Genomic DNA, 20,028 nt, shown 5'->3' with positions numbered 1-20,028 from the left:
CAGTTGCCAGTGTAAGACACAATTCTGAAGCGCGCCTGCAGAAATGTCAACCAGGCCTTTGCCATCACTAACAACGTACTACGCGATAACATTTGTTCTACTTGAAGTTTACGCGAACCGTCAGAAGTGGGCCTGGAGTCAGAAAATTGACACAGTGAAATGGAAGTTAAAAAACGCAAGAAACGCAACTTGGAACTTAAGTTTCGTTAGCAAAGCAACCATTGCTACCAGTGAAACACTTGTCAATAACACAACTTGAAAAGTATGTATTATGTTAGACTTGCATGCCCACACTATTTTTGTGAACGAATAAAACAGTTAAATTTATGTGGCTCTGCTGACAAAACTGAAAAACGTAAGCACCAAGCGAGAAAGCAAATAAATGAGCGCTATGCATAGGTAAATGAAAGCTTCATTAGCGCTCGATACGAATAAAACACTACCTTAAAACCAAGCTAAAATGACTACTGTCCGGCATTTCTGCAATCACAAGTCAGACCTAAAACGAACCAACTAACACTTAAATTTTACCATGGAATGCGTTATATTGACGTTTTCACACAATCTGTACGACATATGATACGATTACACGCAGCTCACTTCAGTATGACTAATCACGCAGCAATCACACTTCACACAGTACCTATGTTCAACTTTATACTCATACGCAGATAAAAATCACAACATAAAGCAACATACAAAACAACGCATGTCATGAGGTACTGATTGCTATGCAACAAGGCTCATGGCGTGATTTAATACAAATAATTATAACCAATACAATCCCGGCATATTTAGAAATGAGAAAGTACAAAAAGTGGTCACAGCAGAAACGAAATGAAGATAACATATTTATACAGTGAAGGATACTCTTGAAGCATTCAGGGATACGGGCTTAGTAATTGCATCACGTAGTAAAATCCGAATAATTTAAAAGACAAAGATGAAGCTTAGTGGTAAGACGATCCGATTACTTTTAGCAACCGAAGCTACTTAAGACTACTGCAGATTAAACTGAATTGTGAAATACCCATGCTTCCGGTCAAAACATAGGTATGGAGGGGATAGAATGACTATTTCATAGAAAGTTATCCACAACATAAACAAAGGACGTAAAGGCCACTTAGATCACCTGAATACATTTTGAACAAGTGTAACTAAAGCTGCGCATTTAATAATGATGCCCACACGAAGCGAAAACGCCCTAATTTGCGAAAATGTGAGAACATGTAAACGACTGAAGCTTATGTTGTGAACACATTTTTAAAACGTGAACACAACTAAATCAAATTAAGCATTACCATCACGCTCTTGTATCTACAAAATTAAAATCGTCAGTCAAATACCAACAAATTGCCCGAACAAAGCACACGTTTAACATGTGAAACTAAAGCAGCATATTTTACATGCCCGTGGCAGTAAACAAAATATAACATAAGCTCAAATGTCACAGGATAGCTATACCATAGCTATGCCAATGGATTAGCAAGATCAATCATCTACATACTAGCAATCTTGTAACTAGATTGCTAGTTACAACAGCCGAATCTACATACCATCAACAGCTGACACTAACAACTAGATATAGTCGCTTGCAAGTATGAGGGCCACCTAAGGTCCCACCAAAGTTTACGCAACTATTTAGTGTGTATCCTGCATGACTTGATCTGCGTTAGGCTATAAAACCCTGTTTGGTATTCTCCTGACATACATAACCACACGCACTTGACGTGCAACCCGCATTACTGTACAAATACATGTAGTTGGAACTTGGAAGTACACCATTCAATAGAGAAACCTAGCGTAGTGTGGTATGACAGGAGAGCAATTCATTGGAAGTCCATCATTCAATAGAGAAACCTTAGAGCGAAGTGTCGTGTGACAGTCAGGAACTCATGCACTTCAGAAGACCATCTAATACATAGTGTCACGAAACTGGTAACATTTGAAAGTTACATTGTGGCACATTAAATACAGCACAATGCACAAATTGCACACAGCTATACAACTGCCTACATTTGACACGGACGCATCTTGCAGCACAACAGTCTGGCCTATAACGTAGGCAGTGCCTTTCTTACACAGCAGCTCACACTAACACGGTACAACAATGCCTGGACTGTGTTCGTCTCACTAGCACAGAGCAAAGACAAAGCCCGAGACAACTAGCATCCTTGCACATTGACCTCTTGCGGCAGTAGCATTCGCCTGACTCGAATAGGGGTGAGTCGACTGAAACCGACCAGACCTTGACCTGACCTCGAGTGACCCGACTGAAACCGACCTGATCTGGACCTGAACTCGGCTGACCCGACCGACACTAGCCTGACCCGAGCTATCCGACAGAGACAAGTGCAGAACATCCAAGCGAGCGCATACTTTCTGACCGACCCAAAAGCCACGGCTGTCTAGATCGGGCCAGAAATGTCCCTTCCGTTGGCTGACTGCAGGCGGACCCCAGCTCGCTTCCAAACTGACCATAAACTGGCTTCAGGACAAACTCGGGTCATCTGAGTAACCTCTAAGCGATCTCAGGTGACCTACAGGTCACCGATTCACCGATCTGGGCTTGTAAGGTGTACGAACCTGGTCTAGACTGGTCCTTCTATCTGCGTCGCTCCGTGCTTTATTTGGACCGATTTATCTGGGCTGCTACAGGCAGCATGTCTGGTTTAATGTGGTCTGAGATGCCCCGGGCACGCTTGACGCCAGGCTTCAGGGCATGTCAGGTTAAATACAGGTCAGTGTCCGACTAACCTGGAGATCAAACGGTAATATGAATTCTTCGGGTCTAGTCTGACTCGGTTAACGCTGGTGTGGCGATGTGCCTTCGCCTAGCCTGGTCTCATGTGGTTTCAGCAGGTCTGACCTGGTCTGACCAAGAGTGTTCTGTTCTGACTTGACATGAGGCCTTGCCTGGTCTAACCTAGTTACAACACATCCCACGTTTCTGGCGTGTCGTGCTTTCTCAAGCCTAAGCACCCCTGTTCTGACAAACCATCTAGCTTTGTCAGTTCTACGCTTCCCCGTCCTGACTTATATCTCCCTTCCTCAGGCCTACCTACCCTCCCCTCCCTCCCAACCTCACCCAACCATCACAGACCCGCCAAGCTATCTCGCGCCTACCCTCCCCTCCCTCCCAAACCTCACCCCACCGTCACAGACACCCGCCTCACGCCCGGGACATCCGCAGCATTCTCGCCTGGTTATGGTGTGATACCCGAATCACGCACGGTCCCTGCTCCCACGGCTCTCCATCCAGCTGCATCGGCACCTTGGAGCGCAGGGAGATCTGAAAACGGAGAGGACGCGTGTCATAGTAGTAAGGGAAAACAAAGCGGCGACATTGTCTCGGTGCGGAAAATAGGACGTACGTATTTTCTCGGTGAGGGAAAGAAAGGAGAGGCACTGTATTTTTACGGAGCGAGCGAAGCGAGCGTAGTCTTTCCTTAGATTAACGGAAACTTCTGAGTATGAGCGGCCGGCCGGCCGGCCGGCCGTGGTCACGCTTTTGCGAGGCTTATATCTCAGCAACCACTTGACCGATTTACACGCGGTAATTTTTGTAGGGTAGCTTCATTCCTTCTACCAAGTATTGGACTATTCCTGATGCATGTGGGTGACCCCTTATGCACGTGCCACGTGCAAAACGAAGAGGTGTCCGTTTTGTAATTGTTGCAATATCTCGGTAACTACTTGGTCGATTGCGCTGAAAGTTGGCATGTAGGTAAGCATCCACTAGGCACTGCATATCCATGTGCCAGAGTTGGGGCGCTGCTGCACGTGCGCACGTGCAGGGGTCGTTTCCAGATCTCGAGAACGGCTCGACCGATTGCGCTCAAATTTGGTACACAGTTAGGGACCGGTTAGTAGGGTGCCGTGCACAAGTCAGTTGGGACCCATTTTGCACGTGCGCACGTGCAGGGTGCCGATTCCAGATCTCGAGAACGGCTTGGCCGATTGTGCTCAAATTTGGCACATCGCTAGAGACCGGTTAGTAGGGTGCCGTGCACAAGTCAGCTGGAGGTACCCCCTCGAAATTTCGCACGTGCAAGGCTCACCCTCTCGCTCGCTCCGTTAGTCGCCCATAAGGCATTATACTGGTATTAAACGGCAAACATACTTCATAATAAAAAGACTATTCCGAGTGTAGAGTTAATATTAAAAAGAAAAAAGTTTACATGCGCCTTGAATCCACAACATAAAAAGACTCAGGACTCATGACAGCAGCTGAGGTCATTACGCGCCATCCCTCACCCCTCCCCCTACACACACACACACACTCAGTCCCCCCCCCCCCCTGATCGCGCCTAGTCTTATGTTGAAGTCTTATGTCTCTTCCCTATGTTGAAAAGAATAAAGTGATAGAACAAAAGCGTCATGATGGCTGCAATCACTACACGAAGCCTCACCTCGACTGATCGTGCCTGACCGAGTCGCAGTGGCTCGGAGAGGCCGACCTGCATCTGAGCGACGTGGAAAGACGAATAGACGCAGAACACCTCCAGTAGACCATCATCGGGCCGCTGGACTCCGGCCGCCCCGGCGCCTGGGGACGCGGGGGAGGGTAGTTAGACCAGAGGAGGGGAGGCCGGAGGTAGCTTGGAGTCAGGGGAGTATAAGGGGAGCAGGAGGGAGAAAATTCAGGTCGGGCGTCCACTATATTCATTCATAAAATCAATCAATCATTCAAACAAAACTTGACAGCCTAATACTCACTTTAGCCAATGATGAAATCTAGCCTAAAAGTACTCTACCGTTCTCCCATGCTGATGCTCCCCAAATCCAATTAAACTAGAATGATAGCTGACAAGATACCTTACAATATCATTACATGTAACTGGATATAAAAACCGCCGCCTGCACCTACCCTGTCCGAGCTCCCAGGGCCGCACGCCAGCTCCCCAGGTGGCGATATTCTGCACCACCAGCGCCTCGATGTCGGGCAGCTCCACCTCCCTGCCGTCCATCTTCAGCGTCAGCTTCTGCTGCAGGTGCTGACACTCGCGCTCCAGCACGTCCTTGGTGCCGTAACAGAAGTAGATAAGCTGCGGGTGGAGATGGGAGGTTAGCGGGACTAGAAAGGGACGAGAGAGAGAGGAAAAACTGACGAAATTCATTCTGGATTATGAATAGCAGCCGTAACTTTGATGTATTTCACATTACCACAGGGTACATTTCGATGACACACTAGACACTACCACTCATATGCCGTTAGTGCTTTGGTTTTGCACCAAATATTTCGCCCCATGGAACCTCGAAGTCGCTTGGGGCTAGCTTTCTCCCATTCTCGATGAGCTGGCCAAATATGCTGGATTTTGATGAAGAAGCTGGTGGAGCTACTTCTGCGTCTACGGCTGAGTCCGACTCTTCTGCCGGGCCAGACGCGCGTCCTGCGACACACCCAACGTGATGGGGACCAGCTTCAGGAGGGGCTGTGGCGAGGATAGCGGCGGAGTTTCCCCGGATGATTGCTATCGAGACTCTTTGTAGAAGCCAGGACACTTCTCTGGGGTCCTTAGTCGCCGCAGAAATCCGACCGCCGATATCCCGAAGCAGCTTTGACCCTGCTTCTCCGACTACGCCGGTAGTCTCCACTGCTACTGGAGTGAAGATGTAGCGGTCTGCAAGAATGGCGTAGCGCATGCGCTTCAGGTTCTCGGCGGCGGCTGCAGCTGCGCCGGGATCCACCGCACACTTCACCACGTGTGACTCAGCAAACGTGTCAACGCATGTGGCGTCCCATGTGAGGCTTCGACCGGCACTGAAGGGGAACGTTGTCAGTCCGTCGGGGCGCCTTCCATCTCCTCTGTCTAGCCCCACAGGTTCTAAGACAGATGGTACGCCAGCGCTTGCCAGTGCTCGTTTAATGACGTCATTTAGGGCTGCGTGCCGTGGGAAGCGACCGGCGCTCTTCTTGCATGATAGGCCGTGGTGTCCCAGCCTGTCCACAGGGCATCCACATAGCTTGCATTGGTGGGGCTCACAGATGGGCAGGCCTAGTCGGAGGGCTACCGCTATACGAATGGTCTCGTCATCAATGTACAGTCCCAGGCTGGGGATTGGAGGTGCTTGCAGCCAGGCTGCAGTATGCGGCATACAAGCAGCACCGAGACGAGCGCGATGTATCTGATTGGCTCCGGTGATCAGGCGGTTAGCGGTGACAGTTGACGCGATGTCGTCCCAGGTCTTTTGGAGGCTGGCCGCCGGGCGTTCTGGAACAGTCTCGATGCCAGTTGCAGCCATGAACTGCTCCGTGGCTGGTTGCAGTGCCGCTGGCTCAGGGCCCGTGAAGGTTGAAGGGCAGATAGATAACACCAGCGGTGCTGCAGCGGTGAGAGACGACAAGTAGCAGGGCAGAGCGAGAGCGTGCACGGAGCGCACGCCGAGCCCGCCATGCCTCTGGGGCAGTGCAGCCTGCTCCCAGGCCTCGTCTGTCAGTGCCACGTTACCAACTTCCTGGAGCGTGAGACGAACTGTGCTGTCGATTCGGGATAGCTCTGCAGGCTCCCGATAGGCTGGCGATGAACGTAGGAGATATTGCACTCGCGGGGCAGCTACGTACTTCGATAAGAAGAACAGAGCTGTGTGTCGATCGAGGAGGCGGAGTCGACTGCACAGCAGTTTGATAGTGATGCCATGCTAGTATGCATTTTTACTAGTATGCATACTAGTATGCATTTTTTATAGGAGACTGCTCCAAACGAAACGCCCGCTATTCTTACAATAAAAAGAAACACCAAGACGGTAAAGGCACAACGCAAAGAAAAAAATATTGGGTTCCAAAACTCAAGTTAATGCGTAGTCTCGACCATAAAAGTCTACGCCCGCCGTGGCCATCCCTTTTTCACAACTGCGGTCAAATTGTTGTTGCATGGGTTGTCGCGAAGCCCCCTCTTCGCACAACTTTACCAGCCGACCGTTCTTTCTACCTTCCCGTCCATCCGACACACCTTATTGACGAGTCGGCTGCTCCAGAGGTAGTGCGGCGACTCCCTGGTCTTGTGGAAGTTGAGGGTGACCAGCGCGTCCACGCCGAGACTGACGTAGTTGGTCATCCTCACTGTGGAGCCGGGAAGGTGGACGTGCCGCACGGGGTCCAGTTGAACCTGGAGAGGGGGAAGGGAGGGGGCGGTCAAATGCAGAGCGAAGTCAGTTGAGTGGGATGGACTGAGTCCACCGCACGGTTTTGATGAGTAAGTTTGAATTTAGGCACCAATCAACTGAACTCTGAATAGTCAGATCCGACAGCAAGGGTCGAAGGCAGTGCAGAAGATCTTGTTTGGCGCGGGCTCTGACTATATTAACCCGTCCTTTCAAACATAATACTGTGACAGATGTCGCCATCTGTTGGCGAACTTGTGAAGTTGTGCCTTCTTACCATTACCGTTGTCAGACGTTGTTGTCGGTTAATACAGTCAGTTACTGCTGGAACGTCCTGTGTCACTGGTGGCAGCGCCGATCATGCCCACGCCAGGAGAGGGGCACCGCGCCGTGGCGCTGAGCAGGGTCTTCGGCGACGACCTGTCGCCAGGAGCGTGGAGAGGCTTCAAGGACCACTTTCTTCTGGTGAAGCAGGCCAATATCGCACGAGGAGTGACGGTATGGCAGGACGCGGTCTACCGGAGTGTTGAGCTGCGTTTGTGCCTCACCGGGGCCCCAGCAGAATACGTACGGGAGGAGGCCGCCCAAGATTCGAAATGGGTTCAAAACGACGAGCAAATCCTTGAGCATCTGGAGAGACGGTACGTTACGACTGAAGCCATAGGGGTAAGGATTATCAGATTTGAGGAAGCTAAACAAGGGGAAGAGGAAAGCCTTGCTGATTTTCTTACGCGGCTGCAGCGGCTAGCTGGGGATGCGTTCGCCGGCGAGTCGGCCGATATCAGACGGAAACGCGTTGTTTGGCGTTTTTTGGACGGTCTAATCGACAGAGATGTACGGGAACGGCTCATTCGTGAACGCTGGATGAAGGATGACGAAAATGCTAAGGAGTATGACGACATTCTCAAAATCGCAGAGATCGCAAGAACATCGAAGCAGGCGGCGGCTCTCACGGGTCACCGCCATCAGGTTGGTGGGACATGTCTCGCCGCCCAGCCCCAGACGGCCGCTTCCCCTCCCCCTCCCGCTCGCTGGCAGAGGGGGGCGGGCCGCTTCGGGTCGGCGCCCGGTCAGCTGACCGGACCGCCCGCGGCGCGGTCGGGTCGGACGCCGGCTCCGCAGTCTGGCCCGCGCGCTGGGGCGGGGAGGGTCGGTCGGTCAGTGGGCCGGTGCTACTACTGCAACATTCCTCATCAGGGCGGCTGGTACCGGTGCCGTAAGCGTCTCTCTGAGGACCCGCACTGGTCACCGCGTCGGGAGAGTGCAGCTGCGCCCGCCGTGTTCAACGAGCAGCCAGGTGAGCAGCAGGATTTTTACTAAGCAGTCCCCCAGTCGCAAAACCCGGGGAGGGACCGAGCATACCGGGAGCAACGGATGTGCGGTGCTGGTCGCGGCACAAACCTGTCGTACAATTTTCTTTTGCCAGCTGTAGCGCATCGATGCCAGCCATGTCCGATCTGTCCGCTCGCGACTGTTTATCCCGAGCTCTCACAAGCGCCCCATACGTGTCCGTTGAATGGGGTGATGGGGTTAATGGCCGCGCCATGGTAGACACGGGCGCTGATTGGTCATTAGTTGCAGATGAGAACTTGACGGCTCGTGAGCGGCTGGCCATCAGGCCGTCAAATGTTCGTGGTCGGGGCGTCAGCAGCGAGGATATCCCAGTACTCGGTGAGGTATGGCGCACCGTTAAAGTGGGCGGACTGATTGTGCGTGACCAGCGGTTTGTTGTTGTGCGCGGGCTGGTCGTTCCCGCCATATTGGGCATTGACTTCTGGTCCCGCCTTGGCAGTATGAAGCTGGATCTGCGTGCACGCCGGCTGCTGCTGGAGGAGAAGGGCGTGGAGCTCGAGCTGCTCAGCGCTTCCCAACCGCAGGACACGACTTCTGCTCAGCGAGTCGACCTGAAGCTTCGACGTGACGTCACCGTGCCGCCGGCCACCGAGGCACTCGTCCCGGTGAAGCGTGGCGGTCTACGGCCAGGTGGGGAGTACCTGCTGGAGTCAGTAGGAGGTGAGGACTCACCGGTTTGCGCCGCCTCGTGTGTGATAAGGCCTACCACTGATGACACGCTGTGGGTGAGGGTGGCCAATGTCAGTTTAACTGAGGAAGTGTTGAGGAGAAATGAGGTGGTGGCCACTGCTAGCACGGACTTCACGTTGGAAGGAGTGTTGAATCATGATCCTAACGGAAAGGGGGCTGGACAGAGAGCGAACATTGGTGCAGACTTATCAGACGCACAACGTGAGGACATGAATCGTCTGATCTCTGAGTTCAGTGACGTTTTCTACGCAGGTGGCGAGCTGCCGGTCGTCCATGTTGGTGTTGAACACAGAATCAACGTCACTCCTGGCACTCGTCCGGTGGCGTCTCGGCCCAGGCGTCTATCACCCCGTCTGGAGGGTGAAGTGCGGAAGGAGCTGCAGCAGCTGGAAGCCATGGGCGTCATCCGGCAGTCCCACAGCCCGTGGGCCGCGCCGGTGGTATGTGCACGCCGGAAGGACGGTCGACTTCGCTTGGCCATTGACTACCGCCGAGTGAACGCAGTCTCGGCTGCATCAACGCTGCACCCGATACCGCTGATGGAGGACCTGCTGGACAGACTCGGTAATGCCAAATTCTTTTCTGCTCTAGACGCTAAATGTGGGTACCATCAGTTGCCGTTAAACCCTTCCGAGAGCGAGATGACAGCGTTCGTGGTCCCCTGGGGACAGTATGAGTGGGCAGAGAGGACGCCGTTCGGTCTGCATGGGGCAGGATTCTCGTTTCAGAGAATGATGTCCGCTGTTCTAGGAGAATCCAACTTTACAGAGGCCCTGTGCTATTTGGATGATGTGTTGGTTTGGGGAGAGACCTGGGAGCAGCACCAGAGACGGCTACGCTCGGTCCTCGAGAAAGTCCGCAAGGCTGGACTAGCCCTGTCTTTTCAAAAATGTCAGTTCGGCATGAAAACTGTAGAATACCTGGGCGCGATCATCAGTAACGGGCGAATAAGTATGAGTGAAGCGCGAGTTGAGCAGCTCAGAAACCTGCCTCTTCCCCGTGACGTACATGAACTGCGTCGGGCTCTGGGATCCTTTGCTTACGTCCAGAGATGGATCCCAGGGTTAGCTGAGACGGCCCGCCCCCTGTACGACGCTCTTGACAGGGACGGCAGGCAGAAGTTGCTCTGGACCGACGAAATGACGGCCGCCTTCGGTAAGCTGAAGCAGCAGGTGTCCGATGCTGTAGCGTTGTATATACCCGACTTTAGCAAGCCCTTCACCTTGGTGACTGATGCGAGCGATGTGGGCACCGGAGCGATGCTGGCCAACAAGGACGGCGCCCAACTGAAACCAGTCGGATTTTTTCATCATGCATTGTCCAATCATGAGAGGAATTACAGTACAACGGAAAAAGAGCTGCTTGCGGTGGTGCTCGCCGTGAAACGGTTTCGCGTATATTTGTCGAACGCGCCGTTTGAACTTATCACCGACCACAGAGCGCTCCGTTGGCTTAACTCGTTGGACCCGTACGACGAACGGGGCCGGCGTGGGCGCTGGATTGACTTCCTTCAACAGTTCCAGATTCGGCCTGTGCACAGGGCCGGGAAGCACCCTGACATGACCATGGCAGACTATCTCTCCAGAGTCGGCGCAACGGCTGGTTTGGTGGCATCGGTCCAGTCGGAGACTCAAGAGCTGGGACCGGACCTGGTGTCGACTGGCTTCAGCTCTGACCGGATACGAGCGGAACAACAGATGGACCCGGAGATATCCCCAGTTCGCGTCGCTCTGCTCAGCGACGAGAAGCTGCCAAGCAAGTACACAGACTCTGCCCGTATTTTGTATCGGTTTCGCCGTCGTTTAGCAATCAGACATGATGGCATGCTGTGCTACGCGTTCAATGGTGGGAGGAAACTATTGCCGGTGATCCCAAGGTCCTTGAGGGCAGAAGCGTTGCATTTAATTCACGATGCGCCGCTCAGCGGTCACATGGGTCGAGACCGGACATGGCAGAGAGCTCGAGATAATTTCTGGTGGCCTAACATGAAGCAAGACCTATATTTATATGTCACCAGCTGTGAAGTGTGCGGTAGAAACAAGCTGCCCAAGAGCCCGGGGCGCGCGCCAATGCAACACACCGACATTCCCGACAGACCACTCGCTCACCTGCAGGTGGACTTTGCCGGGCCGTTTCCTCGCTCAGACGATCACCCGTTCCGGTATGTGTTGCAGGTCCAGGACGTCTTCAGCCGCTACTTGATGCTGATGCCGGCCGAGGATAACACGGCCGAGACGGCGGCCAGGCTCGTCTACGATCGGTGGATCTGCACGTTCGACGTCCCTCTGGTGATCACGTCGGACAGAGGACCACACTTCGCAGCAGAAACGTTCCGTGCCATGTGTCGTCGGACCGGAGTGCGCCACCGCATGGGTGCACCACAGCACGCACAGAGTCAAGGGCAGGTGGAGCGCCAGAATCAGTTGATCGCTAACTTGCGTTGTGTGTGTTGCAATGATGTGCGGGTCTGGCCCAAGAAAATATTTCAGTTGCAGTTCAGTCACAACACGTCCGTCAACTCCGCCACCGGGTTCTCTCCGTTCGAGTTGCTGTTCGCCAGGCCGGCTCGTCGCCCCGAGTCTGCCGTCAGCGAGGGTGTCCCTGACGGTGAACCGGGACACCTACCGGCGGCCGGCGGCTACAGCGGTGAGGTGGCTGAGCGGCGGCGGCTGCTAGACGAGCTGCACCGTGAGACGCAAGTAAGTGTACGCAATGTACAAAACGCTCGTGTGCAGCAGAGTGTCGCAAGGGCGAGGGGACAACCATTCGAGGTCGGCGATGCAGTTCGATTACGTTTGACCCACGCGGAACGGAGTCGAAAGGGCGGGAAAATGTCACCGGTCCTTTCACAGTTGTATAAGGTGGTCGAGGTACTGAGAGGCGGGTGGACGTACCGTGTGTCGCGACTCTTTGGTACGGGCAAAGGAACCGATATTAAAATCCGCCATTACAACGATCTGGTACGCCCCGCAGCCCAGCCCGACGAGGTCCCTCGGCTGGAGTCCGACGCGTCGTCCGGGCACTCCGAACCTGCTCCAGACGGCACGGAGAGCGACGTAGACGACGGCGACGTGGACGACGGCGACGGCTGCCTCCGCGACGCCACATCCGAAGACCCGGAGAGCGCTTACCGCCGGGATCCGGATGGGAGCGACTCCCGTCCCCGTCGTCAGTGCGGTCCGCCGGCGCGCCTGGTGATCGATCCCAGTCGGAAACGTTACGAGGAAACTTAACGTGGGGAGTGTGACAGATGTCGCCATCTGTTGGCGAACTTGTGAAGTTGTGCCTTCTTACCATTACCGTTGTCAGACGTTGTTGTCGGTTAATACAGTCAGTTACTGCTGGAACGTCCTGTGTCAATACGAGCTAAATGTGTAAGAACAAGGCGAAGAGGCATGGGCGCGTCAAATGCTATGATTATTCTGGCTGCTGGCATCATCACAGTTCCTCGTGACATCCCCCAAGCAGAAAACAATTATGAGGTAACTTCACCCAGGACGAGCGTCGAGCAGTGATACCATATTTCAGCAATATCCTTATGACCTCACAGCAGCCTTAGGGGCGGTTCAGGCTCCACCCCCTCACCAGCCATCTGTCGACATTGATGACCTCGGCTCTCTGCAGCCTCCGCAGCACCTGTTCAGGGTCGACCTCGACATAGGCCTCTCCCGAGCCGAGCACCCTGGAGAGGTCATTGCCGGTCCCCAGAGGCAGGATACCGACCGCCGGGGGCGGCTGAAAAAGGGAGGGGGATTTGTTTGGACGAGACTCGTTTGGACGAGTAAATATGATAATGTAAGAGAGATAACCTTTACTGAGAATGAGCAGGACCAAGAAGTTAAAACTAAACAAGATGAAAGTATTCATTCATCGAATTCGTTGAAGGATTGACTAACTGAATAACTGAATAAATGAATCACCTTCAACAACCTGAATTCTGGAACATCATCCTCACACTCAGTCACCAGCTGATACAACACTACCTTAGGAATCGGCCAGTCGGATGAAGCTAGCCTATCCTCTTCATCCATTCCACCCCTTCTCCCTGTATTCCACCTAAAGGTTCTCACCCGCAGATGAATGTTCTCACCAGCAACTATATGCTCTCACCTGCAGTTTGAGGTTCTCAATGGCATTAAGCACCCAGTCCACGGTGCCGTCACCTCCCGCCACCAGGACCCTGCATCTCTCCGGTCCCACCAGATGGCACCACTCCAGACCGTCTTCTGGCCGCTGGTCGCCCAGGTCCACCACCTGGCGGACGGAACGCGAACTAATCGTTCAAGACTGACGGACAGGTGGTCAGTGGCTGAGCGTAAACAACCAGAAAACCAATTCCTTTACTTGATCGACTATCTCTTTGCAAGTTCCACCACAAATTTCATGTTTTTTCATATGTAAGAAAATATTAGTTTTTATGCCACAAATAAGCGAAAAATAAAAGCTATTTTCAAAACATATCAAATTAAAATTTGCACCGCAGGCTCACTAATTACAACTCCCGTCCTGACTAGCTAACCACGTCTCTCCCCGCGCCCTCCCGAACACACCCCAAAGACTCCCTACCATATCTCCCCCACACTAACCTGGGCCGGGTTCAGGTACCTCCTGAAGGCAGACAGCACCTGCTCTGCGTCCGTGCTGCCAGACTTCCTGTTACCTGTCGGTGAAAACAGGGCACGATACAAATGAGAAAGTCGTAACGATTACGTGAACCACGCTCAATCCACAGGCTGGTGAACCCTGCGTGGAACTCAAGAGTTCAACATCATATATTCCTTACGGGTTACGATACGTGATCAAGAGTCTAAACCGATCCATATTCCGTTTCCGGTTGCATTTACAACCAAGAAACAAGTCCATGCATAAAGTCGCATAAGCCAACATCGCTTTCACATCTCCCTCCTCACTTCCTGCCAGTCTCTATCCCAAACTCCTTCCCGCCTCCACTCCCGCCTTCTTCCTGACTGTATCCCAGCCCAATCACTGTCCCTCATGCTCCCCGCCTCCGCCTCGTCTACCCACCCTCACTCACCGAGCACAATAAGCGGCGTCCAGGGTTTGTCGGCGCCGGCCCCTGTCGAGGTGGCCGGCCGGCTGACCTGAGCCACGGTCAGTCGACGGGGCACGGTGGTCGTGGCGCGTACCTTGACACAGGTGGGTGGGACGATGTACTGGGAAAACTCGCCAAGGTCACACACCTGAGGACAGGGGGCGGGGGGGGGGGCAGTTAGTGCGGGGTAGATTAGACAGATAATACAGCTAGACAGGGGATCGGACAGGAAGGATAGAAAGACACAGTGTAGCTGGGGGTGGCTCAATTAGAAATGGGATGTACTATTGAGCGCAGAATCCGCGCTCATACCGGGACCGAGGCTGGGCCACGGCGGGGCAGGCCTGGTGTATCAGAGAGTGTACCGATTAGTGTGATGCGGCACAGTATCCTTTGAGGGTCACGGAATGACATGACCTGGCTGTTTCTGTTCCGAGTGGGGCGGAAAGCCGGGGAAGGAGAGCCGCAGTATGCGGCCGCAGCCCGCGTGGAGTGTGTGCGGCTAGACGTCAACGTGAGCGTGATGGCACACCTCAGTGACAAGGGCGGGTTCATCTTGCTTTTCGATCAAGGTCACTCTGTCAAGCAGGTGGCAGAGATTCTCGGTGTAGCTCTAACTACTGCCAGACGGTGGAAACACCGTTATGAGCAGGAAGGGGAAAGGGGTTTGAAAGCGCGCTATGATAAGTGTGGAAGAAAACCCTCGCCCGCACATGCCATTTTCCCATCCTAGAACGCACATGGGGGGGGGGGGGTGGTTGCCACCCCCCCCGCGCCATTTCGTTCCTGTTGGAGATAGAGCTTAGCAGTAAAGACCAAAAAGATTCTTTGGGAAGAGACGAATCCAATGATACCCAGTTTTACCTTCTCAGGTCAGTCATTGACCTTCCAGGTCAGGTCAAACTAAAAAATGTTGCTGTTTTGGGTCACCGTTGGATATCAAGTGCGCTGCTTATCAAATACCGATGACGATGCTGTTTTCTGGTGCCAAGCCAGCTAGAACCTCTTTGTCACACTATCCGACCAGAATTTTGCTGCTGAAGTCATTTCAGGTCAAGTTAGGTCAAGGTCAATTATATGTGTTTGTATGTCTGTGTGTGTCTGTGTGTATACTGATGTGTGCACCGATTGTTTTTGGGTCCATATCACATGAAATCATGATCTGAGAAGCTTTTACCAAAAATGCAGTCAAAAAACTTCACAAAAAGTAAATTCAGCTTGCCTAAAACGCAATTATCTTAGATGACCTAGGTTGACCTTGACCCCTGTACATCGTCGAACAACATGTTCCATGATAGGTGGGAGGTAAGACTGGCAAAAAAGGCCGAAATCAGGGTGTCAAAAGCTCACAAGGCCCATGGCAAACGCAAGATGTTGAGAATTGGCCATTTGGGTCATGACATGACCTGAAAAACAAGGTCATATCTCCGAAACCAAAAATCACAGAAACTTGAAATTTTCAGTGGACATCAAGAAAGGATAGAGGAGCAGCTATACGAAAAATCAGCCTTCTAGCTCTAAAAATGTTGAGTGCAGAGCAGAAAGACTGCCTGGGGGGGGTGGCAACCACCCCCCCCCCCCCCCATGTGCGGGCGAGGGTTAATGAGGTTAGTACTTGTACGAGGAACATGTTTATAAATAGTAGAAAATGTAAAAACATGACCTTTTTTCCTCGAAAATTACCAAAACTAATGCTGTACAAATATATACTTTACTTGACGGAATGTAATATTTATTTCGACCACAGGTCTTTTTCAAACATTTTCAAAATAGAAAAGTGTCAAACTATTTACTTCAAGATAGGATTGATAATAATAGCGAATATTTTTTTCGGATCTCGCTTAATGTCGCAAGAGCCACAGCTCAAACATTTTATGTTCATGTTGAATGCTTGTTAAGTTTGTGAGACAAAATCAGAGCACATAAAAAAATCTAACCAACTGAACAATGGTTGGCGGTTTCCTGCCCTCTGGGTGTCTAAGAGACAAAACCTAAGATAAACGTTTTATGGTCTTTGTGTAACAGGTCAAATGCCAGTAAACGTTCGATTGCACAAATCATATCCAGGTAGATATCGTTTTTGCCCAGCAGTCAGCACGCCGTCTTCCCCGCACTCTTGCAAACGATTCCATGTCAATTCCACCAGTGACATTTCAAGCAGGTCAAACCAGTGACAACTACTCAACCAGTGACATTTCAATCAGTGACAACTCAACCAGTGACATCTGAACCAGTGACATCTGAACCAGTGACAACTCAACCATTGACAACTCAACCAGTAACAACTCAACCAGTGACAACTCAACCAGCGACATTTCAACCAGTGACAACCAGTGACAACCAGTGACAACTCAACCAGTGCGCTAAATGCATTGGCTCTATTGTCACAAACCACGTTGGTTAAGTTGTCACTGGTTGAGTTGACGTATACCCTTGTTAACATGTGCATTTTTTCATTGTTGTTAAATATGTCTTCACTACTCCGGCAGGTGTTTTTGCCTTCCGTGGAGGAAATGCGCCCCGACGAGGAGCGACCCTGGACTCTAATGCAAGACAACGCCCCTATCCACACAGTGAGGGCAGTCAAACAGTGGTTCGAAGACCACGCAGACTCAGTAAGTGGCATCATAAACCTATCATGGCTGCTAACTCTAAAGGCTGCCCCACACTGGACCTCGCATGCGGGTTGCGAGTCTTTGGGTTTTCGGGTTTCTTCAAAATCAATTAATACAATCTAGCTTAGCGACCCACACTACTATCTAACAAGCGAGTCTGCATGTTTTTAGCTTCCGAGCTACCTTGCATCGCATTCCAAAAGTTGATTTTGAGTCAACTTCCGATTTTCCTCGCTGCGAGGTCTGCAAGCTCTACGAGGTTTGCGGGTTTTTCGTTGGAGTCGAATTTTGGTTCCTTCATGCTGGTATTGCGACTATATGTAGTTTTCTGAAGGTGTACCGGCTTCACAGCATTCATGAAGTGACCATGAGGGTACGGTCTAATTACTCCTATGAGTTAGTATTATGCCCGCAAACTCAAAACCCGCAAACTCGCAACCCGCATGCGAGGTCCAGTGTGGGGCGGCCTTAAGTTGTGGTATGGTTTAGCTAGGTGACTGGTGACCTGATGGCATTATTTAAAAATATATTGAGATGCTGTTTATTTATTAATCTGTTTATTCATTTTCACCCCAACAGCAATGCATCCCAATTAGAGGAGGCGAGGCCTACGGCTATGTGCGGGAGGCCGCTTTGCCCCTGGTCGCCTCGTCCCCGCCAGTTATAGACTTATTGAGATAACTTAAACAATTATTTAAAGTTCTTAAGATGTCTTACAAAATTGCTCAGTAATGATCAAACACTTTCCAACAGGTGTTATTCGTTGCACCATACAGCTTCATAGTCATGACCGATGTGTCAACCTATATCACGTTACAGTGAGTAACAAACATGGTTTTGTTCGCAGGTTCGTGCCATCCCCTGGCCCTCAATGAGCCCAGACCTGAACCCTATCGAAAATGTGTGGTCTCTAATGGTTCATGAGCTGGAGGAGGAGCTGCGCCAGCCGGCCCGGCAGCTCAACCAGGACGAGCTCTGGGCCGCCGTCTTGGCGAAATGAGAGGAGCTCCGCCGCCGCCCCGGCTACTTCCGGAGCCTGGTGGCCTCGATGAGGCAGCGGCTGGAGCAGTGCTCCGAGGCAGCGGGCGGCCACACCTCCTACTAAACCGTTCTGTTTGTTTGTCATCTTATGTTAAAGAACAGTGTTTTGTTTATAAATTTTATGTTACCTACATGTGATAAGTGTGCAAGATGTATATTAGTACAAATGTGACTCAGTGACAAGAGGCTGATGCCTGATTTTTTTTTCGTGATGTGATATTCAGGGGGCTTGAAACGTCTCAACTATTAGTGCGAGCTAGGAGTGCTATGATCAGCAGCACTTGTATATAGCATCGCTGGATTATGTGCAGTGAGAATAGACTTGATTACTCAACCTTTTTCCGACAAATCCCAGGACTTCACTTGAAGAAATATATAGCTGACACTCCTGGGATGTCTTTTTTATTATTTGAAAAACTGTTAAGCTTCGTTTTTAGATGTAACTGCTACTAGCATGCAGTCATTCCTCTATTGGAGTCATTTCCTCTAACAATGAATTAGTCAACTCTAATTCATTGACAGCGAGAGTTTTATCAGCACCCAGGGCTTCGACAAATTTTGAATGACTCCGACTACTAATAAAACTGTTCACTCCGACCGACTACGGTTCCGGCTTCGACATCTTTTGCATTGAGGATTCCTAAAACGGTTGTGCAAAAGATGAAAAGGAAGATTGGTGCACTATGTGATATTTATTTTAATTGTCGCCCGAAGAAAGGGCCGCACTCTCCTGAGGTTTTTCACGAATAGCGAAAAAGGCGGCACGTAGTGCCGCCAGCTTTCCGGCTACCTTATGGACCATCCTTTGCGCAGCTTTTGGCGAAAAAATGACTGGGTCAGGTCAGGTAACAGAGCTATGACGTCACAAAGGTAACAAGGTCAGGCCGATTTTGCACGAAATCGTAGTTTTTCGTGCTTTTAACGATGATATCGGTTACACTTTGGCATTGTTTGGGTCAAAGTGCCTGACATGGCACTGACACACCCTCCATTGACCTATGTAGGGTCAAGGTCAGGTCAGGTCTAGTTCAGGTCAGTGACCTCTGGTGACCTCTTGAAGTTTGACTTTCCGGCGGTAATTTTTGGCCCTGAATTCGAATCTGACGGCCAAATAAAGCTCGGGCACTTGGTTTATTGAGCGTCTCAGGGTCAAGGAGAAAGAAGTCGCCGACAGGTTAGATCTCATTTCCGACCCCAACTGTCAGACGGCATTTTCGACCACCCGGGGCGCGAACGCGACCCCGCCGGCTTCCGGGCGCTCTGCCCCGGAAGTTATCGCGTGAAATGTGACAAACTATACACCAAAATGCACCAAATTCATCCAGAAATACGATGTTGAAAATTTCATGACGATATCTGCCATAGCGGCGACGCTACAGGCGCGCAAAGTTAAAAATGCCTATTTTCCCGAACTTTGATCTTTAACCTGCCAAACCTAGGTCAAATATTGACCTATGGTCAAAAGTAATGCGCGCAATCGCGAGCTCTCGTCGAGAGCAATGCGCTGTTTTTCCGCTAAGCTCTACGACGACGCGTTTCGAAACGGCAGAAGGGGTCGTACCCCCCCCCCCCCCCCCCCTCCACTGGAAAGGATGGCGAAATGCCGTCCACGGGCGAGGGTTAAATTTTTAAATTGCAAAGTTCTTAAGCGCCGATTCGGGCAACTTTCATAACGGTAATACCGAGGGGCACGCATTCGTGACGCATGCCCCAGCCCAATAAATGTGAATTGTTATGTCACATTGACGTTATGTTACCATTTAGTTTGGAGAAACAAAAAGTCTAGTTCAGACAGAATGGCGATGGCCATAGGGAAGTTGTGACATTTTCGCTTTTAGTTCGGCTCAGACTTCCGGTGAGATTTGTGCTTCCGGTACTTATTTAATAGGGACGGATTTTTTTATTAAGGTGAGCTGAGCATTTTGAGAAACATGGCAAACTTCCATTTATAGTTAATAAAAAGTGTGCTCATGGTCTGGAAGAGCAAGGTTAAGAGCAAGGAGCAAGGCCAAAAACATCAGGAGTTTTTCTATAAAACGTTGCGGTGAGAGCAAAGAGGGCGAGGAATTTAAGAACGATCCGAAACTACGTAACGGCACACCTTAAAATACAGAAGCCTCTTTAATCGCATTCCTACAGAAAGGGGTCTTTCCCCGGCTGGTCGGCCATATT

General features: G+C 51.3%; 1 protein-coding gene across 2 annotated transcripts in view; it reads right to left on the bottom strand.

Moving 5' to 3' along the window:
* Positions 1-239: 239 nt before the first annotated feature.
* The window catches only part of LOC122363226 (diacylglycerol kinase epsilon-like), a 28,675-nt gene continuing 8,886 nt past the window's right edge, over positions 240-20,028 (bottom strand). Inside the window, exons 5-12 of one of the 2 annotated variants that reach the window (XM_043332225.1) lie at positions 14,183-14,348; positions 13,734-13,807; positions 13,258-13,401; positions 12,733-12,882; positions 6,954-7,109; positions 4,871-5,048; positions 4,413-4,549; positions 240-3,292 (exon numbers count right to left, since the gene is read on the bottom strand). In XM_043332225.1, coding sequence (XP_043188160.1) covers positions 3,173-3,292; positions 4,413-4,549; positions 4,871-5,048; positions 6,954-7,109; positions 12,733-12,882; positions 13,258-13,401; positions 13,734-13,807; positions 14,183-14,348 — 1,125 coding nt within the window. In that variant the 3' untranslated portion in view covers positions 240-3,172. The remainder of the gene's footprint in view (positions 3,293-4,412; positions 4,550-4,870; positions 5,049-6,953; positions 7,110-12,732; positions 12,883-13,257; positions 13,402-13,733; positions 13,808-14,182; positions 14,349-20,028) is intronic. The other variant, XM_043332226.1, reaches the window with a different exon arrangement.

The sequence above is a fragment of the Amphibalanus amphitrite genome, unplaced genomic scaffold (assembly GCF_019059575.1).
Source record: "Amphibalanus amphitrite isolate SeventyFive unplaced genomic scaffold, NRLGWU_Aamphi_draft 000610F_arrow, whole genome shotgun sequence".
NCBI classification, from domain to species: Eukaryota; Metazoa; Arthropoda; class Thecostraca; order Balanomorpha; family Balanidae; genus Amphibalanus; species Amphibalanus amphitrite.
This window is presented reverse-complemented; position numbering and strand designations above follow the sequence as displayed.